The following is a 21,079-nucleotide window of genomic DNA, read 5'->3' as shown; positions in this document are numbered from 1 at the left end:
TAGCATCTTGGTAGAAAGAGGTCTTGTCTACAGAACAGTTAACTCCTACCACTCAGCTATTTTGGCAGGCCACAACCTCATCCAGGGGATTCCAGCAGGAGAACACCACCTTGTTTGCAGACTGCTCAAGGGTATCAGACTTACACTCCCACCTCCGTCCCCCTATGACAAGCTTTGGGACGTTAACAAAGTGCTAAATCTTTTCCTGTCATGGCCAGATAACGAGGAGTTATCCCGCACTGCTCTATCCGGCAAGCTCACTACAATGTGTTAGGCAGAAACCTGTGCAGTTCCCTTAGGGACCACTGCAAAAGATTTAAGACTACAGGTGTTTGGCAGTAAACCCACTTGGTAGCAGTCTGTACAACACAGATTCACTTGGTAGCTGTGGCTGAGCAGTCAGACTTCCCTCAAGAAGAGTTAGGCAGTATACAGAGCATACAAAATAGGAACAGAAATACAGTAGCACAAGCAAACACTGACCAGAGCTTGGGTGTAAAAGTATATAATTATTTATTTAACACACACTTATAAAACACACTAGCACTAAATTGGTAAGATAAATTCAAAACACAATCACTATTATGATATGTACATCCCTGATTACTTGTTGGACAAGTCTTAGTTAACACCACTTATTTCCAGACAGAGGTGAGCGCTTAACGTTCGATGGCACTCCAACAAGTTAAATAAAAAGGGAGGGAAAAGCAGAATTATGGAAGCATACACACTAAACACTTTTTAAAGAACCACAGCAAGTTAGGAAGGCACAGTCTACTGATGAGCAAGGAAGTTTAGGTGCCAGGCCCACTTTCAAGGGAGCCAGGCGGAAGATGCCCAAGATTAGGCAGTTACACAGAGTCTTCGAAGTTTGTGGAGGTAGTTCGAAAAAGGTTTAGTTCAGTGAAGAAAAGTTAGCTAAGGTGTCCCAGACTAACCCAGGTTCGAGAGACGAGGATTTAATACACCCCGTTCAATCGGTTGCAAGGGAAGACAGGCGGAACACGGTACCTTAAATGGAGAGGATCCTCCAGCGGGGGCAGTTGTTCATGGCAGCGGGTTCAAGTCGCAGCGTCGTCCAGAGGAAGAGAAGATCTCGTTGTGGAGGAAAGATGAAGGTCGTTGCACTGCCAGGGAAGAAACCAGCCGCAGAGTTCTCCCTTACAAAGGTACTACCCTTTCGGTTTGCGGTAGTGTTGAAAACTTGGTATCTCGGTTGCTGGGGTGCTTGGCACAGGCAAGGCGGCCACGAGATGCTCCAGGAAAGCGAAAAGAAGGTAGACTGGTTATCCCCACCAGTCGAAGGAAGAAGACTCTCCGGGCTGGAGATCTCCTCTGTCGTTGGGAAAAGTGGTGAGACGGTTCAGCAGGGCTACACCGGTGGTGTCGTTGTTGCAGGCCGGCTCATCTTCTCCCTCCTCGGATTCTTAGGTCCTGTGGTGACTTCTGAAGTTCCAGTCCCCAAAGCCCTGCTTTTATGTAGCACACCCCCATTCACTCAGCCTAGCTGTCAATCAAACATGCTAAGTGGTGAGCCAGCCGGCTCACCACTTTGGCCAATCACACAAGAGTGCGACTTGAGTTACCAAGGTAACTCAGTCCAGGGTGCCTAAACCCCCTCCCACGCCCCCTGTGGTACCCAGACAGAGTGGCACCACTTTTGGAGGCTTCTGTGGAGAAGCCCGCCAAAAAGTGGAACAAAGGGCTCGACTTGAGTTGGAGTCACAGAAGAGAACACAAACGCCATTTTAGAATCGAGTTCTGGCAAAAAATACCAACCGGCGAATTAATATTAAATAAATAAACCGGCGGTATGTTCGAGGCTATAAGAATTAAATAATTAAAGTTGGTAGCCTCGAACAATGGGAAAATCCCATAGAGATATATTCACGGTCGAATATAAAAAGTAGTATCCACTGCCACCAGCCAAAACTCGATCAGGGGGGACGGAGCCGTGCCCCCTCGAACAACAGACCCCGGGGCAATCGAATTGCCCCGACCAGTACGTCCACAATATGATGGTTTGTACTGGTTTCTGTTCATAATTTGGGACTAGCAAAGCCAATGGTGACTTTACATGCCCTGGGAGACAGTAGTCAGTCCCAGGGTATGGAGTCTATGTTGGGGGGTCGCTACGACACCCCTGGGTTATGGCACGGAGGGTGCTGTGTAACCCACTTGAAAAAAACACATGAGACCCTATGGAGTAAAAGACCCCATAGCCCATAAAACACATGGAAAGTTAAAGGAACACCTCAAATCATGTCTAAGAGTGGGAGCAAAAAGAATCTCACTCTTAGCAGGAGAGAAAAAAATAAACCCCAAAAATCCAGCAAAGCTGCTGGGGGACTCACTAGGTCTGGGAAATTAGCCTTACAGAGAATTCTCCCTAACACACTGCTCTGCCTTTTAACCTGCAGGAGAGTTTCTGACGTCAGAGCCCTCGACCTAGTGGGCAGAACCTTTTCCCCCGATGGCATCGTGTTCCATATATATAGGAAGACGAAATGCAACTCAAGGGTGATTTCTTATCCCGCTTTAAGGGACCAGCCCAAGCTCTGCTTAGTCAGATGCCTGAAGGCCTACGAAGAAATGACAGCCTCCCCTAGAACCTCTCTTAATGGGCAGCTATTGATAGCTCTGCGCAAACCCCATATAGAAGTTTCCGTTCCAACCCTGGCACGCTGGGTGCGGTGGATTTTAACCCAAGCAGGAATAGATACTTTGCACTTCGGAGCCCACTCCGTGAGAGGAGCCATGGCCTCCAAGGGCTTTCAAGTCGGAGTCCGCCTAGAAGATATCATGAGGATGGCGGACTGGGCAGGTGAATCTATATTCAAGCAATTCTACCTGAAACCGGCAGAACAGCCGGCATCGATTGTGGTAAGTAAGCTTTAAACGAGCATAATGCGAGCCTTCGGTCTTGACATAGAATACAGATTTTCCATAATAACTTACTAGAAAGTCTTAATTCTATTAAAGACACAGAGGCAGGCATTATTCCACCCGGCGAGAAATAAAGCATGTATCACGCTTGATAATCTTCATATACATTACTAAAGATAATTGATCATTTGGAATGTTTGTATGTTCTTCAGAATAACAATGATTTTTCTCTCCCACCCCGCTAAGGGAACTAGGGTTGTAATATACATAATAATGTAATATCAATAACATGAAGTAATTTGGTTTCTTTATCTCTCTCTTGACAGCGCCAACAGACAGGTACGCCTGATCCGCAGCACGACTCAATCTTCTGCTACGAGATGGCTACAGTTACAATTTTATGATGGACATCCAAGTTCACAGCCTCGAAAGAGGAAGTTGCGTCATATTCTAGACTGTTTATGAGGGGATCCAGATACCCATTGGAGGACCCAGGTCACATGTTGGTGGCCTCTCGATGAACTTTCAGGAAGTCTGGGAAATGTAGTTTGTTTTTCTTCCCAGGGACTTATGGATATGTTACAATGTGTTACTACTTTTTTTTAATTTTTTTTTTTCAAGAAGTTTATTAATTTTCCAACACAACCAACAATGCAAACCAAACACACAGTGCAATTCACAGCCATTACATTAACATCAATTAGTCTTTGCCCACTGCCCCCCCTGATCCCGCCCCCCTTTACGAGCCTATTTGTCCTTCACACTCAGTATCTGCTACACGCGGCAGGGCGTCATTTTCATCGGAGTCCTCTGGATCTAATATTGTTCCAAATAGTCCAGATATCAATGTTTTCCATGCCATCAGGGCACCCACTTCTTCTTCCCAAGTCATGCTACTTGCCTCCTGCCATACCATTGTTTCAGCCTCCGCCCATTTTTGTAATTCCTTCCACCACACCTCCACCCGTGGTTTATGAAACTTTTTCCATCCCATAGCTATCCTTCGCTTTGCAAGCACGTATGCCAAGTCTTTCAGTTTCCCAACATGCTTCAGTTTTCGTGGCCTGGGAAACCCTCCCAACAGGCAGGCCCAGGCCGTATCTATGATGAGCGTGACCCCTTTCTCCGCTAGCTTTTGCGTCACTTCTCTCCAGGAACACTCAATTACCGGGCACGACCAGAACATGTGTGTCATATCAGCGTTCTCCTCATCGCACTTAGGGCACGCCTGTCTACCAGCGCTTCTAAAATTAGATATCCTCAGAGGGGTCATATACGCTCTATGCGTTACATACAGCTGTATTTGTTGCAGTCTGGCATTCCTAGATACCCTCTTGTGGTATCCCAGGGCACGCTCCCACATCCCGTCCTCCATTTGGGCTCCCACCTCTGCTTCCCAGTCCAATCTCAAATGTGTCAATTCCTTCCCAACCTTAGTCATTACCATCTCATACAGTCTAGAGATCTCATGTCCTCCTTCGGCTGCATCATATATTATCTCCATAGTGGTGTCTGGCTCTTCCGCCAGCACTGTCTCAGGCCACGTTTTCCGAATTTTCTGCACCAACCGGTGGTACGTAACATATTGGCCCCCATGCAATCCCGCCTCCTCCCCCAGTCTTTCAAAATCCCTGATGGTCCCCTCCTGCCATATATCTCCCAATGTTACCAGCACAACCGACTCCCAGTAGGTTCTGATAATCACCCTCAGTTGCTTATCTCCTTCTGTCAAAGCAACCAGCGGTACTTGCGGGGTACACAGGAACGGGTCCCCTATCATCTTACATGCTCGACGCCACATTTTCCACCCCAGAATTAACATTCTCGGGCGCTCTTTCATTTCTGACTCAGACAACCAGATAATTTCCTTCAGGTAAAACGCGGTACAGTCCCGCCCAAACAATCTAAATTCAGGGGTCGCTTCATCGGAGAGCCAGTTGGCCACATATTGTAATTGCCCCGCTACGTAATAAACCTCAAAATTGGGTAGTTTAATACCCCATTTTTCATGAAAGTTATGCAACTTCCATAGCGCTACTCTATTCCGGGTACCATGCCACAGGAAGTCTCTACACATACCATTCAGTTGAACAAAAAAACCTCCTGGGAATCATATGTGGAATATTACTAAAATAATGTAAGAGCCTAGGCAGAACCAGCATCTTAAGCATCGCTCCTCGTCCCATCATTGCTAAGGGCAACTTCTCCCAAAACCTCATACATTTGCGGATCCTTCCAATGACCATCACAGTATTATGACTATGTTCTTCTTCCGCCGTATGGTACACATCTATTCCAAGGTAGCGGAAGGAATCAACCGTCCATGGCACCGGTAGCACCGGCAACCTTTCTACAGAGGTTCTCATGTAACTGCCCAACGGCAAGATGCTAGATTTTTGGGGATTCACCGCTATGCCGGACAGCCTCGCATACCTTTCCATCACCTCCAGAATATACTGAAGATTTTCCTCCGGGTATCTCAAATATAGTAACAAGTCATCCGCATATAGGGATATCAAGTGTCGTTCCCCTCCTACCTCAATACCGATTGTGTCATATTGTTGCCTTAGGTATATTGCCAGGGGCTCCAGTGCCAGAATGTACAACATCGGGGACCAGGGGCACCCCTGTCTAGTGCCTCTGCTAAGTTGCCATCTCTCTGATATCACTGTTCCTGTTCGAACCCTGGCAAGCGGCGCACTATACAGCATCTCCGCCCACCTGATGTACCCAGGCCCCATCCCGTACTCCCTCAAAGACGCCAGCAGCCACGGCCATCTAACTGAGTCGAAAGCTTTTACTGCGTCTAAAGACACGATTGCCATTTCTCCTTCGTTATCACAACCCCATTTGATCACCCGATGGAGTCTCCTGTGGTTATGAGTTATATTCCTGTTCGGGACATAGCCTGTTTGGTCTGGATGTATTAATTTGCCAATTACTTTTTGCAATCTATTCGCCAGGACAGCCGTCAATATCTTGCTGTCCTGGTTCAGCATCGACAACGGCCTATATGATCCACAACTATGCCCCGGTTTATTAGGTTTGGGAAGCGGTATTATGATCGCTTCTCTGAGCGACTCCGGCAACCGTCCCACTTCGAACGCCTCATTGAGCATTTCTAGCATTGGGGGGAGTACTTCTGCTCTATAAGCTTCATAGAATTCACTAGGGAACCCATCTGCTCCTGGGGTCTTACTGGTAGGCAACTGCCTAACAACTTCTTCCAATTCCTCCAAAGTAATTGGTGCATCTAGTTCTTCTCTTTCTTCTGCGCTGATCTTGGGCAATCCTATATCCTGCAAAGATTCAAGTATCTCATCCTGGCTGCCCCCCCCTCTGTCCTCGTATAGTACCCTATCATAATCAGCAAATTCCCTATTGACTCCCTCTTGGGTGTCCGCCACCACACCATCTTCTCTGGTTATCGTCCTAATCGGGGGCCGAGGGATTTCACTCTTGTATAGCCACGCCAAGAGGCAGCCCGTTTTATCTCCACCTGCATGTTGTCTCTCAACGTATGTTTTTATAATTAAGGTTGCAGAGCCTTTCCCAGTGTTCTGCACACTGCTGCTGTAGCACTAGTTCGGTATCTAGACTACCACTATCTAGTTCTCTTTCCAATTCACTTTCCACTCTCCGTAAATCAGCCAGGACCCCGCCCTGCAGGCCTTTCGATTTAGAGATGGCCACACCTCGCATCACCACCTTGAAGGCCTCCCACAGTGTACCCGCCGAGTCAACACTGCCTGTGTTCATCTCGAAGTAGGTAATGATCTCATCTCTTATATCCTCTCTAAAAACTGGATCTTTGAGCGCCTCCGCACAGAGGCGCCATGTCGAAATCTGCGCCCTCGGGCGGCAATATTGCCACCCCAGAACCAGAGGCGAGTGATCCGACAGGACCCTCGCCTTATATTCTATGTGAACAATCTCCATCATTACATCTAGTGTGGTAAAAACATAATCAAGTCTTGTGTGCAGCTGCTGCGGGGCTGAGTAATGTGAATATTGCCTCTCATTAGGATGTTTTGTTCTCCACACGTCTACCAATTCGAAATCATGTAGTAAAGTCTGCAATGCCCTGGCTGCTGGGGCGGGCCTGTCAATCTTGTCATCCGATCTGTCTACTTCGGGGTCCAGCACACAATTAAAATCCCCTCCCCAGATCACCGCACCACCCACACACAAACCCAGGTCGGTGCACATAGTCCTGAAGTACACCGCCGTGTTTTGATTGTTTACAAAGCAAACCTCTTTATTCTCCACCAGCCCTCTCATTATGACCAGACGCCCCTCAGTGTCTACTATTTTTTGTAGTAGCTGGAACGGGACTTGTGGCGCCACCCAGACCAGAACTCCCCAAGCATAGGCGGAGTACGAAGACCCTACTACCGTACCTTTCCATTTTCTCCCCACCAGCTCTAACTTTTCCCGTGTCAGATGCGTTTCCTGCAACAATGCGATATCTACCTTTTGTCTTTTCAAATACAGCATAACCTTATTCCTTTTTAAATAACTACTGAGTCCCCTGACATTCCACGCCACTATTCTAAGATCCCCCATAGCTCGTTAGTACCCATCTCTCTTCCTCCCGGCCACTCCCACCCGCCCGCGCAGTACAGACATAATTCTTGGGCTATGCCATGTAGGCTCGTGTTTAAACTCAAACTCCCCCAAACTATATACATGTCAAACCCCCCACCACCCTCCCCTCCCCCCACCCATCCCTTCCCCAACAACTCCCTCCCCAACTGTTGCCCAGCTCCATCCCTGGATCTCAGGCACCCCCACATCTAGCCCTGACGAATATGCTCAGAGCTCAGTATGGTAAAGTCGCCCTATTGGCCACTCAACTATTAATACTAAATGGGGGTATGAAGACTAGCCCTACAAGGCTCCTTAATAGTGCAGCAATCACAGTGCACACAGTATATTATCAATTCTAACCTGGTCCCAGCTACGAACAGGCCATATCAATGACTATAGTCAAGTCCAACGGCCTTAAGCCGCACCATCTTCCAGTGCTCCCATTACTCATTACTTATCTCGTCCGCCTTCTTCTCTCATCTGGATATCGGACTCCTGAGGGCACCCCTTTGCGTCAAGCCATCCCATAGCATCTTCCGGAGTGTCAAAAAACAAGGTCTTGCTTTTATGAATAACTTTCAATTTCACCGGGTAAAGTAGCATGTACTTATGGCCCGCTTCTCTTAGTCTCCTTTTAACAGCCCCGAAGTTCATTCGGCTCCGCTGCACCATCAGGGTATAATCCGGGTAGGCTGTTATGTTTGCCTCTCCTCGCTTGATTGTTCCACCCTTGCGGAAGTGTTCCAGTATCCCCTCTCAGTCTCGGTAGTTAAGGATCTTGGTGATAACTGGCCTGGGTGGGTTGCCCGGCGGCGGCCTCCTCATTAGAGCCCTATGCGCTCGTTCCACAGCGAATCCCTGAGACAGAACTCCTCCAGGAATCTCCTGCAGCAACATGCTTTGGACAAACTCTGTGGGGTTGTAGCCCTCTATTCCCTCCGGCAAGCCCACAATGCGGATGTTGTTCCTTCGGGCGCGTCCTTCCGCTTCCTCTGCCCTGTTTTCCAGGATGGCCACTCTTTGCACCAGGGCATGCAGTTCCGACTTGTGCAAGGCACAGTCCGCTGTATTCGAGCTTCCTTCCTTCTCAAGGCTCTCTGTGTCTCTGCCAGGGACATCACGTCCTGTCGGAGTAAATTCACCTCTTCCTGCACTTCGCCGACCTTAAGGTCCAATGCTGTTTTCAGTTCAGACACAACTATTTCAAGCTTGGCCTCCCAGGCCACTTTTAAGTCCGCTTTCAAGTCTGCAATCGCAGCAAGGACCTCCTGATTCGTACCTACGGCGGCCATGCCACCTGCAGGGGGCCCGTCCTTGCTCCTGGTGCTTTCCGGGCCCGGCGGTGTCCTGGTGAATTCCTCCAGCGTAGGTTGCTTCCCTTTTAGCCTTGGAGGCTTGTTAGACATGACGCAGCAGCCGTATGTTGTGGGTCAGCCCGCCTCTTACGATCCACAATTAAGGGGGAGGCAAGCACTCAGTTCCAATGTGCGCTACCCCTAAAGGTCGTGAGCAGCCATGCCACACGAATGGATTGTGTTCTCCCACGTCCTCGACCGCTGCTAATTTTTCAATATGCACTCTTTAGCTCTTAGCGAGCCTCTCACTGTCTGCGCATCCTGGTGCCTGAGGGCCTGTGTTGGTGTTAAGGCAGGCCCTGTGGGCACCAGCCTTGATCTGGCTCGCCGCTTCGCCCACTGTCTTCGCTGCTATAATGATCGGTGGCTTATTTGCTCATCTCTTGAGGCTATTAAGTGCACATCCCTCTTTGCTGCTGCTACGTCTCAGGTCCATGAGGTGCTGTGAGGCCCCGTTAGTGTGGGCCTGCTTCCTGGTACAGGCTTATAGCGTGCCCATCGCCTTTCTTCCCCTTTGTCGCCCTGCAGGCACCCAGGGTGGGGCAGCCTCTTGTTCAAACCGGTTTCCTGTCCCACCTATTTGCACTCGCCACTGCTGTCCCTGCACTCGCCAGTGTTGCGTGTTATTGTGTTTCCTTAAACCCTGAGTGTCACCATCTAGCAGTCTGAGCACCAACGTGACATGTTTGTACCTCTACAGGCAAGCACAAGCTCTCCCCTGCAGCCCTTGCCCTCGTCCTTGTAGTCCAATTACAAGTGCATCTCCATGAGCCACACTTAACGCCCGGTGTGGTGCTTAAAACGCGTGCCCTGTTAGTTATCAGCCTCCCTTCTCCTGCATTTGTAAGCTGCAGTACCTTCAGGGGCCTCTACCCACGCTACTTCGTATCCAAGCATGAACTTCCTCTCATGCACTCGGGAATGCGAAAGTTCCAATTGTTCAGGGCTTGGGTTTCTCCCAGTGCAATGTAAACTGTAACTCCGTTCGGTTTTACTGCCTCTCATGTGGGGGCCACATCCAGCACATATCCCAACTGCAAGGGCAGGCTTTACAATACTGTGCTCCCCCAGGCTATATTCTACAGCCGGTGCGCTTCTGTTGCAGCGTATATCAGGAACGCCTCCAGAGCCATGCAAACATTTTCTTCCCGCAGGCGGGACCGGGCGCCGCAGCCAGGTTCACTCGCAGGCAGCCACAGACCACAACAGGACAATGCCGCTCCTCGGTACGGGTGCCAGTCCCGGACTGCAGGTGTCCTGGGCATGTGTCTCTCCAAGCCAGATCCTTATCCCCTGTCCGCGGAATCTCTCATTGGTCCCTGCTGGCCCCGCTCCAATTGTGCGAGTGTCGGTTTGCTACAATGTAGCACTTCCAGTGCTCTGCAGACGCCGGGGCTGCAGCCGTGTACGGGGACCGCTCGTAAGACAGCAGCGCTTGTATGCGTGTCACATTCAGCCGCTGTGTTTTTCCAACGTGCAAGCCCTTCTCAGCTCATGCCACCATTTAGTGCCACCATTTAGTGGCACACCAGTGCGCTTCCCTTTCGTGCTGTGGTCGCGCTCCGTCTCCCCTGCTCCGTAATCGCGGAGCCGAGTCTTCCCGATGGGTGCCTTTGTTCTAGTATTCAGGCCGCCATTTTGTATCGTCCCCGTGTCTTGTGCCACCGCGGCTTTCGTAATGTACAGAACTCCATTCATGTACGTTCTGTCAGCATCAGGTTTTCAACGGGTACGCTCCATATCTTCGTATGCATTTTCATGCGTTTTCAGCTATCTTAGGCACCTCCGTGTGCACTTTCTGAACGGATCATTGTAGAATCAACGGAGCTCTTCAGGGAACACGTCTTCTCACATGGCCCCGTAGCCACGCCCCCCTGTGCTACTACTTATTGTATATATTTGTTATATTTTTCTTGTGCACCTTTTCTCTGTGAATATTATCTATGGCACTCAGGTGCACTAAAAATATCTTGCTGCTGAGCTTTCTTTACGTGTTAAAATAAAGAAAGAGAAACATAATGATCGCCTCCGTGTCTTTAATAGAATTAAGACTTTCTAGTAAGTTATTATAGAAAATCTTTATTCTCCTCTGGTCCAGGCGATTTCTCTGAGCCCAATATCAGGACACCCTGACGCCCTCGTGGAGGGGAATCGGATGTCGTCAGAAAGGCTCTCTTATAAAACCAAGAGAAAGTAAAAAAAGAGGCTAATAATATTACATTAACAGCATTGAATGTAGTCTTAAACTCCTTGGTCACAGTGTTGGAGTTGTTGCGTGGTGAAGTGCAATCACACACTGGGTTGTTATTGGAGATAACAAAGGAAGTCAGTGAGTGTAAAAGTTCAATTGTTGGTTTGAAAACGACTGTTAACACCACTCTGTATGATGCAATTTCTGACTTACAAATTGAAACAAAACAACAATAATTGATTATTATAGTTCTAGAGGGTGGTGGGTTAGTAACACAGGACTCACTAGTCGCTCTTAATACCACTGTAAAATGTTTGTCAGAGGAAGTTTCAAAGTTGCCTAAAGTCAGTGTAGTTTTGGAACCTGAAGGTGGAGATGAAGGGAGTGATGAAATGGATGATACACCACTTTCAGTTTCAATTATGGAAGAATTCATACGCTTAGCCCACATATCTGAGGGTATATTTTAGCATGTCAAGGTAACCACAGGTCCAGCTCAACCTGCGCAAGTCACAGAGTTAGATCTGGTGTCTCAACCTTGCAAGCTCAATGGAAGATCCTGCAGGAAAAGAAAGAGAAAGAACAATGCAGTGGTGCACAACCTGACTTTCAAAATAATGTTCAGAAGAAGAAAACAAAGAATCAGAAACGCCATAAAAAAATGAATGTGGCTTCTGTTCAGTTTGTTCGTGCTATCACAACATCTGTAGATATCAGTGATCCACCTATGGTACAGAGGACTCAGAAAGCTTTGAAGCAGAAGGCTCAGACTCCGAATGTAACTGGTGGCACAGCGGGCTGCACTGAGGTAAATGTGCAAGGCAGTCAATTAGACTCTATTCCCTTAGTAGCCAGTCCATGAAATGTGAAAACCACTGTGGAGGTCCAAACGGATTCCCCCCTTGTCCCCTTAAGGGTGGCTCCAATATTTCTTCGGGTAAGAGCTCTTTGGACCAGCCCCTAACTTCTATCCAGGTAGATCCTAGCATGGAAGGAAAGACTGGGAAGACTCTGGGGAAGCTTTGGGTCCCCTAAAGGTGGTCTTGCACCAGGCACAGAGGACTACCTCCAAGTATGTGCATAGCTGTAGTTGCACGCAAACTATTTATCAATTCAGTGGGATGCAGGTCAAATCCCCAAGTGTAGGGCCAGTAGAAGATCTAGTGCCGGTTGCGGGGGGGTGCCTCCAAAAGTAATCAAGCTAAATGCACTGAATCCCTCATGCTAGTCAGTATTCCTGTTCAAAATACATTGGAAGTGACAGGTAGTAGAGACAGAAATGGGGAGGAGGGCTCTCCTCAGGTACATCATCCGTTTGAGCTCCCAAAAGTGTGGGCTAAAAGATGAAAGGGGTGGAAGAATCCCAGGTCCCTCAATAGGAGTGACATCTTGGCAATCATTTTAATGAGGTTGAAGAGCTCTAACGCTTCTCCTCTCAGGATATCGAATATGTTTGTTTTCCTGATCACAAGAATCTACAGATCGCGGAACTCGGGCTGAAATCCTGGGTGGAGGCTAAAGCAATTTTGGCAGCTGCTCACGCCCTAGAGATAGAGGGCCTCATGATCTTGGCAGAGCCAATCCAGACGCAAGGGAAATGGATGGGTAAAGAAAACTGCGACTGGAGGCCAAGAAGTATCTGGAAAGTCTCCATGCCCCAACAGTGTCGACAGATCAGTCCCGAAGAACCGGAGCCCTTTGAAGCCAATTCAACCTGTGGGACCGAAAAATAATGCATGAGATTATTTTTCAGGTCTTTCAAAAACTAGGGTTGGAAGAAGAGTCACTCTAGCCAAACGGCACCTTAAACTGATTGGATGGAACTCAAGAGGTTCTAGTTCCTTCAAAAATAGAGCCACTAGAGAGGAATTATTTAATCACTTTGATATAATAGCCCTCCAACAGACCTGGTTGGTCATAACATTTGATGTGGATGGATTCTCAATCAATGAGCTATAGGCTCATGCCCAAGGAAAAGGCGTTCAGTAGGGAGGTCTCTTGATGGCGATACAAAACTCAGTCTTCACCTTAATAGAAGTGGTCAGTAAAGAAAGCCTGGGGCTCCGGGCAATAAAAGCAAACATGAGGACAGTAAATCTTTCACTAGTCCTCGTGGTAGTCAACATATATTGGAACCCTTCGAGTTCCCCTTCTCTTAGTATTCTTTGAGAGGCTAGCCGAGGTGTTTATCCAAATCGAGCTGGCTTATAGGTCATTATTATTAGGAGATCTCAAGTCTCAATGTATTAGCTCATCACCCGCCGTAGGGCCCCCGAACGATCCAACACTGAATGGCAAACAGTGGCATACCTTTCTGACTGATTAGAATATGCACATGGTAATTGGTAACATCAAGGTGGATGTTCATCCCTGTGAGAAACCTGGCGATGTCCTCCTGAGCGGACCCTGAGAATCCCTTATTCAGGTGGCTAAGGAAGGGCTGACATGCTCAGATCCCAACCCTGGGGGCGAAAGAGCGAGAAGAGATCACCTGGATGGGGGAACTTGGGGTTGTGCTTGGGGAAACACCCACACGTGAGACACGGTTTTGTACCAGAGGAGAGGAAGAAGAGGACGAGATCCCTAAAGCCTTTGTAGGCTGTATTACATCGGCCTCCCTTCCTTTCATTGACTATCTTGGGCTCCGATCCAACGACCCCTCCATAAATAAGTATCTCTCCCAGAATCTCTGTTTTCCAGAGACAACTCCCGGTCATTGCTTTTACGCGACCCCCATGTCATTAACCCGCCCTTTCCTGACACAAACACTTCCGCACACTGCGAAAGACAACGGACAAACACCAAAGCCATTCACCTGACATGTGCCAACACAAGGTCCAGGCAAAGTCAGGCAATTGACCAGAATCACACAGACCTGACGGCCCTTTCCCTTGCCCACAGGGATAAAAGAGCATTAGAGCACAAGACGAGCAAGGCAGACCGCACGACGAGAGAGCTAACTCAGCATGGCAGTTCAAGAGGAGGAGAAAGAAACTGCTAACCGAGAGGGTGACAAGGAGAGAAGCAACCTTGTTCTTTCTGAGCCAAGCCCCTGAAATCTCCACAGAAGGAAACGTAAGACCGCAAACGATAGCCAGCGTGTGTTGCAGCAGATGTCAACGTACACAAGGCCCTCCTCCACTGATAACCAAGCCGGGGAGAGACGCTTGCCACTGTGCTACTGGCTTTGACTCCAGAGAAAAGAAAAGCCAAGCAGTTCATCACAGCCAGTGAGTCGAGGGGAGAGCCGAACAGTGTTGAACAAAAGTAGCAAGTGGCTAATTGAAGAAAGTGCAAAGAACTGTTAATACGAGAGGGGGAAACCAGCTACAGAGGAGTAAGGCACCATGTGGGTGTTCACTATAGAAACTCTGGGCGATTACCCTAGTGTTCAAACTACCGTTACCAGAAGGCCTTGGGAATGGCAAGAGAAGAGGGTCCAAGTGGTCATATGGGGGTCTAGCAAAATCCTCTGTACAGTCGAAAGTCTTTGACTGGCAAATGAAGGTAAGGCTAAGGAAAGTGAACCCCGCCTTGTGTGAATTGCAAAAGTTGGCACGAGTGAACCCGACGGAGGGATGTCGATGAAAAGGGGGCAGAGTCTGAAGTCGCAATGTACAGTGTGTTGACAAGAGTGAACCCAGCAGGGGGATGTCCACAGTGAACTGTTTAAAAAGACATTACAATGTGTTAATCTCACAGGGGAGATTGTGGTGTGAAGCCATAGTGAACCCCACGGAGGGAAGCTGATATGTGAGAATGGTCTGAGCACGGAAAGAGGGGGATCCAGAGGTGAAAAACTGTCACTCAACGATATGTAAATATGACGAGTGAAATCTTTTTAATATAAGCCATAGTGGACCCAACAGAGGTAGACAGACATTCGGGAGGGGTCTGAGCCCGGACGAGGGAGACCCAGGGGTGAAGCATCATCACTCTGAATACAATCAGAAAATAACTTTTGTTGGTAATTTTGAATATATCAGGCCCTCAGAAGCGAGAGATTTAAACACTGAAGGGCCCGATATCGTAAGGAACTTTTTTGTGGATCTGATCCCGGAAGAGGGGGATCCAGGGGTGAGAAATCATCAACCAGCAAGCATATGGAAAGGAACTTTAGTTTATTATTTCTGGAATAAATCAGGTCCTCGTAGGCAAGAGACATTTTGTAGAAAAGAGACTTAACCACTGAAAGTCCTGATACCTGAGAGCAGAACTGTAGTCTCGTGCTGGGAAAAGCTTGAGCGTGCGCTATGCTCCAGAGTCCCGCCTTGTCCCGTGCTCAAAACGTGGGGAATGGAGACCCGACTACCGCATCCTGACTTATTTGTGAACACCTCTTTCTTTTCTGTGAACCCTTCCCCACACTGTTTGCTCGTATTTAGTGTAAGTATTGGCAATAGGTTTTTCTTAGTAGAGGCCCTTTAATTTGACAAGACGCCACTAGGACTGCCTTATTATTGTTTGATGGTCGCAGCTTGCTCCCATCTTAGATTTAGGTTTAGATCAGGCATTTTTCCAACTGAATATACAGTTTAATAAACATCCTTGAACTGTGATCACTTGTGTCTGTCTTTACTGATGCGACCATGAGTTCCTTACACCCTGCCCTGACCTGGTCAGGAGGGGTGCAGGGCTCCACGATTGATTACCTATTTCTATCAAGGGACCTGTTTGACATGTGTGTATACTTCAATGTCAGGCAGGTGAGCACAAGTGATCACGCCATGCTCTGTGGATCTTTTGATTATATCACAATTGTCCCCATTGTCGTTGAAGTTATCAACGCCAAAAATAGAGTTGTGAAGTTCAGGGGCGAGAGCTCAGGTTTAAATCGGGACCTGTCCAGTCTGGTGTCTTCTTATACATTTTCAGAACTTGAATTTCAAAGCAATACCGGAACATTTATTGCATTCTTGTGGGGTATCCATCCACCGGGACCATTGGGAGAGAAAGAGAAGTCGAAGAATCTACATACATTTGACGAAGATCATGTGCCAAAAGAAAGAACTTAGAAGCACTCTGAGGAGACTCAAACAATCCTCCTCAAATAAAATAGAGTCTAGCATAGTAAGTAGAAAACTGAGAATTCCATAGAGGAATTAGTCTAGGTCACATAATCGTATCCGCTTGCAAAATGATGGTGAGACGATGCTTAGGGCCTTAAGTAAGGCCAACTCAAGGAACATTTGGTCACTGGTCAATGGTAGTGGTCTGAGCCAGAGCAACTCTCAAAGTACAGTAATTGGCCTGGCGGGACCATTTTGCATCTTTATATGCCCGGCAGAGGGCGGTCCAGGAATCTCTCACTGATAAGGGTACATGGGAAGTGAATTTTCCCCGAGAAAGTATAAAAGATCTGATAAAGAACTCCTCGGCCTCAAGGGCTTCAGGTCAGAATGGTCAGACCAACCAGATATTAAAATCGGACATTCCAGTCTGTTTTAAGATCCTGGTCCATCTCCTTAAGGAGGTAATTAGGCTAAAGACTCTTCCCGACTCTTGGCTGGGGGCGATAATTAAACCCATATACAAGAAGGGAGACCGGATGGATACCATGAACTACCGCCCGTTCTCCCTACTATATGCCGATAGTAAAATATTTGCAGAGTTGGCGTTAAGAGACCTGGAGCAGTGGAGTAATACCAAAGGCATACTATCTGAGTATCAAATAGGAATCCGCCGTGGCCTATCCACAACACTGAATGGCCTGAATCTCAGCATGATGTTGAGAAAGTCATTTAGGAAGGGGGGGCTCTTCACTGTATGGGGTCTGGGTGGATCTTTTACAGGCTTTTCATACAGTGAATAGAGCCTGTCTCTGGTCAAAACTTAGACAGTAGGGTATCCCCGGCCCACCCTTTGCATTGACAGCAGAGCTCCATGCGCGCTCATACCTGAAGGTGAGGCTGGATCTCTGGGGTAATCTATCAGTTCCCATTGAAACAGAGAGGGGGGTGAGGCAGTGGGGCATAGTTGCACCCTGCCTCTTTAACCTCTAGCTGGCTGATCTTGCAAAATATTTGAGTGAGTGTAGTCTGGTGAGCCCGATGGTGGGCTCAGCAAGGTTAAAATGGATGGCCTACACCGATGATGTCGTGTTGCTGGACTACACCCCTGCGTTTGCTAGATGCTTTAGGGGAGCATGCTACGGCTAACAACCTTACAATCAATCTGGCAAAATCGAAAAGCAGCCATGGAAGAAGGACCCTCCCTTCAAGTGGAGGCTACCAGGCCAAGTGACACAGGCAGGGAAGGAGGTCCTCTATTTGGGTTTCAACGACAGGCCGTATCCATCAGAGAAACATCTGAGAGAATCCTTAGATGGTAAATTAATTCATCTGTGCTGCCAGATGAAGAAAATAAATAATGGTTTCTGCAAATTCTCTGTGATACACCTGATAAAATTCTATCTAGGTAAGGTAATACCATCTTTAATATATGGGCTACAGGTAAACCCAGTCATCAAAACCTTAGACTGGGATCGTCTGGAGGGTAGAGTGTGGAAGTACGTTCTCGTTCTCCCCCAATCGCTACCAATATGCGGTCTCAGGTATGAACTGGGTTTGCTACACCTTTGTTTCCATGGTGAGTTGAGGATCCTATGTCTTTTTAGGTTAATGTTAGTCCCCGGCACAAATTCACTATATGAGGATGTGAAAGGCTTAATGGAGGAGAATACTAATCATTTTTTGAATGTCCTTAGGTCGTATGCCTTGGAAATATTTCAGGCATGCGACTGTGTGGTTAGTGATCTGATTGACAATCCAATGCATGCTAAAACGTTATTGAAGAGGTCAGAATGGATCAGAACAATAGCCGAGATGCGTGCCTCATTATTATCTAAATACATGTCTCTTCATGACAAAAAACAAAGCTTTGTGTCTGTTTACCTGTAACGCTCCCCAAGTTCATCACACAGAACAGAAGTGATTTCCGTCTCAACTTGTTGCCTACCACAGAGATCCTTTGTGTCAGATATAAAGAAAATACTCCTGATAACCTGTGTAGTCATTGTGATAGTACTAGCATCGAAACCATGCGGCATATTATGGTTGACTATCCAGGCACTGGGGAAAGGAGGGTGAAGAAATTCTCAAGATTTGTGGATTGGGCATGGAGGCTTGGGACCCAGTCATTTTGGGGCCGGATGTGCTCAGGCCATGAAACTTTGCATACATGGAAGGTAGTAAACGTTTTAAAGGAGTCTAATTTGCTACAAAATTATGTTTCATTTTTAGCTGTGCATAATTGTTTGTATTTGTAAATTATTTCTTATTTATATATGTAAGTGTGAATATATTTATGGACGTGATGTGTTTGTGAAAAGTCAGATTAATGACTGTACCACAATATATAAATACATTTTTTTAAATGACAGTAAACCTGCTTAGCGATTCATCTTTGTTCTTCGAGACAAGGAGGAGTCGCCTGGAACCCTGTTGCGGAGACAGCCTATTCCAAAGTCTTCTACCATAGAGATGAATACAGAATGCTCAAAGCAAATTTAAACCTCTGCTCCCTAACCATCCCAAGGGCCCATTGGGGTGAAACTGCTGTGTGGGAAAGCCCTTCTGCAAGTGAGGCACTGGTACCCAGGACCCTGCCACTGGAGCTGGCAGAGCCCCTGCAGAACCCATGGCTGGGTTGGGAAGAGGAAATTAAAGAACACACCTTGCACCTGAGACTCTGGACTGGTCTCCCAGCAACCACAGAACCAAGGAAGTGACCGCTGGCTCACTGCACATCTCTGAACTACCTCAACACAGGTTTTGGCACCTTCAATGCCATCAAAGCTGCTGTAAGGCAACCACTAGAATCATCCTTGTCCTAAAGGCTCGACCACTTCCACATCACCTTTTCCACTCCATGCCAAAACTCTACTGTCTCCACATCTGAGACCCACTGAGTCTTTTAGCATCCCCAACAAGACCATGCCACCTGGTCACCATCTTTTCTGAGCTCCAAGCTGCTACTGTACACCAACACATGTAAAATCAGCCGATCCCGCTCACTGAAGGCCAGTCTCTGCTTCTCGGCACCAGAGGCCGCTGAGATTTCTGGATGCTGCCACCTGATATTGCCTACCATCCCGTGCCTCTTCAACCTGCAAGCTGATGCTACTGCAGAACGTTGAATAATTGAAATTTGTAACCACGGCTCCCCAACTTGATCTGCTTCAGCACCAAAAGCACCCAGGCCAGTTTGACGCCGAAAAAGCCTGGCTGGGTGCAGTGGACCTACAAAGGCAAGAACATATGATATTTGAATATACCCTCCCCTGGACTGCTTTCAAAGACCCTAGAGACTTTTAAACCCCTATCCTCTACTTTTTTTTAAAACAACTTCACAAACCTGACATTTTCCTGCAGAAATCTTTGCCTGAGCATTCCTGTCTTCCAACCCAGGGTGTCCTTTACTTTAAAGTCTGCTTTTTCTATTTTTCCCTAACAGGAAGAGGCCAGTATTGTCATTAGGTGTGTGCATTTTTGTTAGTTTAATTAAAGGTCCCATTTTCATAGTACCTTGTTTAGACATTCTTTTATTCTAGTACTACTGTACTATTGTTTGTCCGCTCGCACCCTTCCTGAAGGGTTTAGTATACCGTTGACACACGTTACCAAAAGAGGCAAAGGAGGTATACCCGTTGGGCTGTACCCATTTCACTCTTATGACTGGGATTTGTTGTACCTGCGTTCCTTATTCCGCTACATATGTGGTGACTGGCAATGTATGTCCAATGTCAAAATGTGTGTGCTCCTTGTAATGGAAGTGAATGTAGAATGTCTTTCACTGGTGTTCCTCAGGAGTCACTTGGAAGATGGGGGTGGGCACCGGTGGGTTCTCCTTATTTTATGGACTTCAAATTCATAAATAAACCTAAATGATGACTTACCTGCAGCTATAGAGATCTTTTATACAACAGGATCACTGGTTTAGTAGTACTGTGGGGCTGAGGTGGCGCTTTAGCCACTCCTCATCACTGCAGAGCAGCAATCACAGTAGGCGAACACAGTGACTAAAGATTACAACAAGTAGTGTGTGTTTACTCGTGGGGCGGGGGTTGGATGTGTTCTCTAGTGTAGATTTCCCACACCTACGTACATTGATCGAGAGAAGGTCGAAATCGAAATACCACATTTTCCAGTGAAATATACTTTTGAGTAAAGTGGACATTCCACCTTTTTAAGGTTCAGACGTAAGCAAAAGTGAACCGTGAACACCCTAACATTGGTTTAATACACATCTATGCATCCGTGCTGTACAAAACGTTATTGCGGTGTCTTTGGTTTTAATGGCAATCTTTGAAAAGTAAACAAAGGGCTACTTACTAAAATCATCAAAGCAGAAGTATCTCTACACAACCTGTTACCATAGTTGTGTTGTGCTGTGTAAGTTACACGCATGTTTAAGAGTCCTGGAAAGTTACCGAATGTTTGGAAGGGAAGTTACTACTTGTTAAATATTTGACCGTGTCATTGTTACATTCCACCTACGTGGACAGTTCACTTAAGACAAAAAAACATGTCGGAAATCAAATGACCCACCTCCTCAAAATCCTGCTGCGTCCTTACTTTTCTACTTTTCATTGTGGCGGTTGGCTTTTTTGCAAGCGAACAAAGCTGCCCAGGCACACAGCTTCCAGCTAATATTATTCCCTGTTCAAAATAACTTCTGGGTCTTTCAACAGAGCGACCAGAGCCCGTAGAGCCCCACAGAGAAGCGCACGCATGCGCGAAGACAAAATACTAGCTTTCAGAGCATGCTCTTTGGAAAATCATGGTTGTGATCACAAATCTATAAGTAACCTGTTGTCTGAGCAGTAGTTAGCTCACTGGTGCCATCTTCTTCGTAGCTCACCCTTGTGAGGCGTGTCTCTGCTCCCAGCACACTCGGCAGGCATTACGATAGTTACGTGTTTATTTAATGACATTGTGTCAGTGCCGCTTCCCAGAAAGCAGGGCCATTTTAAGGTTTTTTGGGGCCCTAGCATGGACATCTTTGGGGGCCCCCTCAATCATACCAAAGGAATTAAGAGATCAAGTATATCTGGTGG

At 47.3% G+C, this 21,079-nt stretch overlaps 1 protein-coding gene across 2 annotated transcripts in view; it reads right to left on the bottom strand.

Annotated features, from left to right (window-relative positions):
- The window catches only part of LOC138583277 (zinc finger protein 530-like), a 367,448-nt gene extending 346,723 nt beyond the window's left edge, over nucleotides 1–20,725 (bottom strand). The window contains exon 1 of one of the 2 annotated variants that reach the window (XM_069655375.1): nucleotides 20,571–20,725. In XM_069655375.1, coding sequence (XP_069511476.1) covers nucleotides 20,571–20,612 — 42 coding nt within the window. In that variant the 5' untranslated portion in view covers nucleotides 20,613–20,725. The remainder of the gene's footprint in view (nucleotides 1–20,570) is intronic. The other variant, XM_069655376.1, reaches the window with a different exon arrangement.
- Between the last annotated feature and the right edge of the window lie 354 nt (nucleotides 20,726–21,079).

Source organism: Ambystoma mexicanum, chromosome 3q (assembly GCF_040938575.1).
Source record: "Ambystoma mexicanum isolate Mex_15411 chromosome 3q, UKY_AmexF1_1, whole genome shotgun sequence".
Taxonomy (NCBI): domain Eukaryota; kingdom Metazoa; phylum Chordata; class Amphibia; order Caudata; family Ambystomatidae; genus Ambystoma; species Ambystoma mexicanum.
This window is presented reverse-complemented; position numbering and strand designations above follow the sequence as displayed.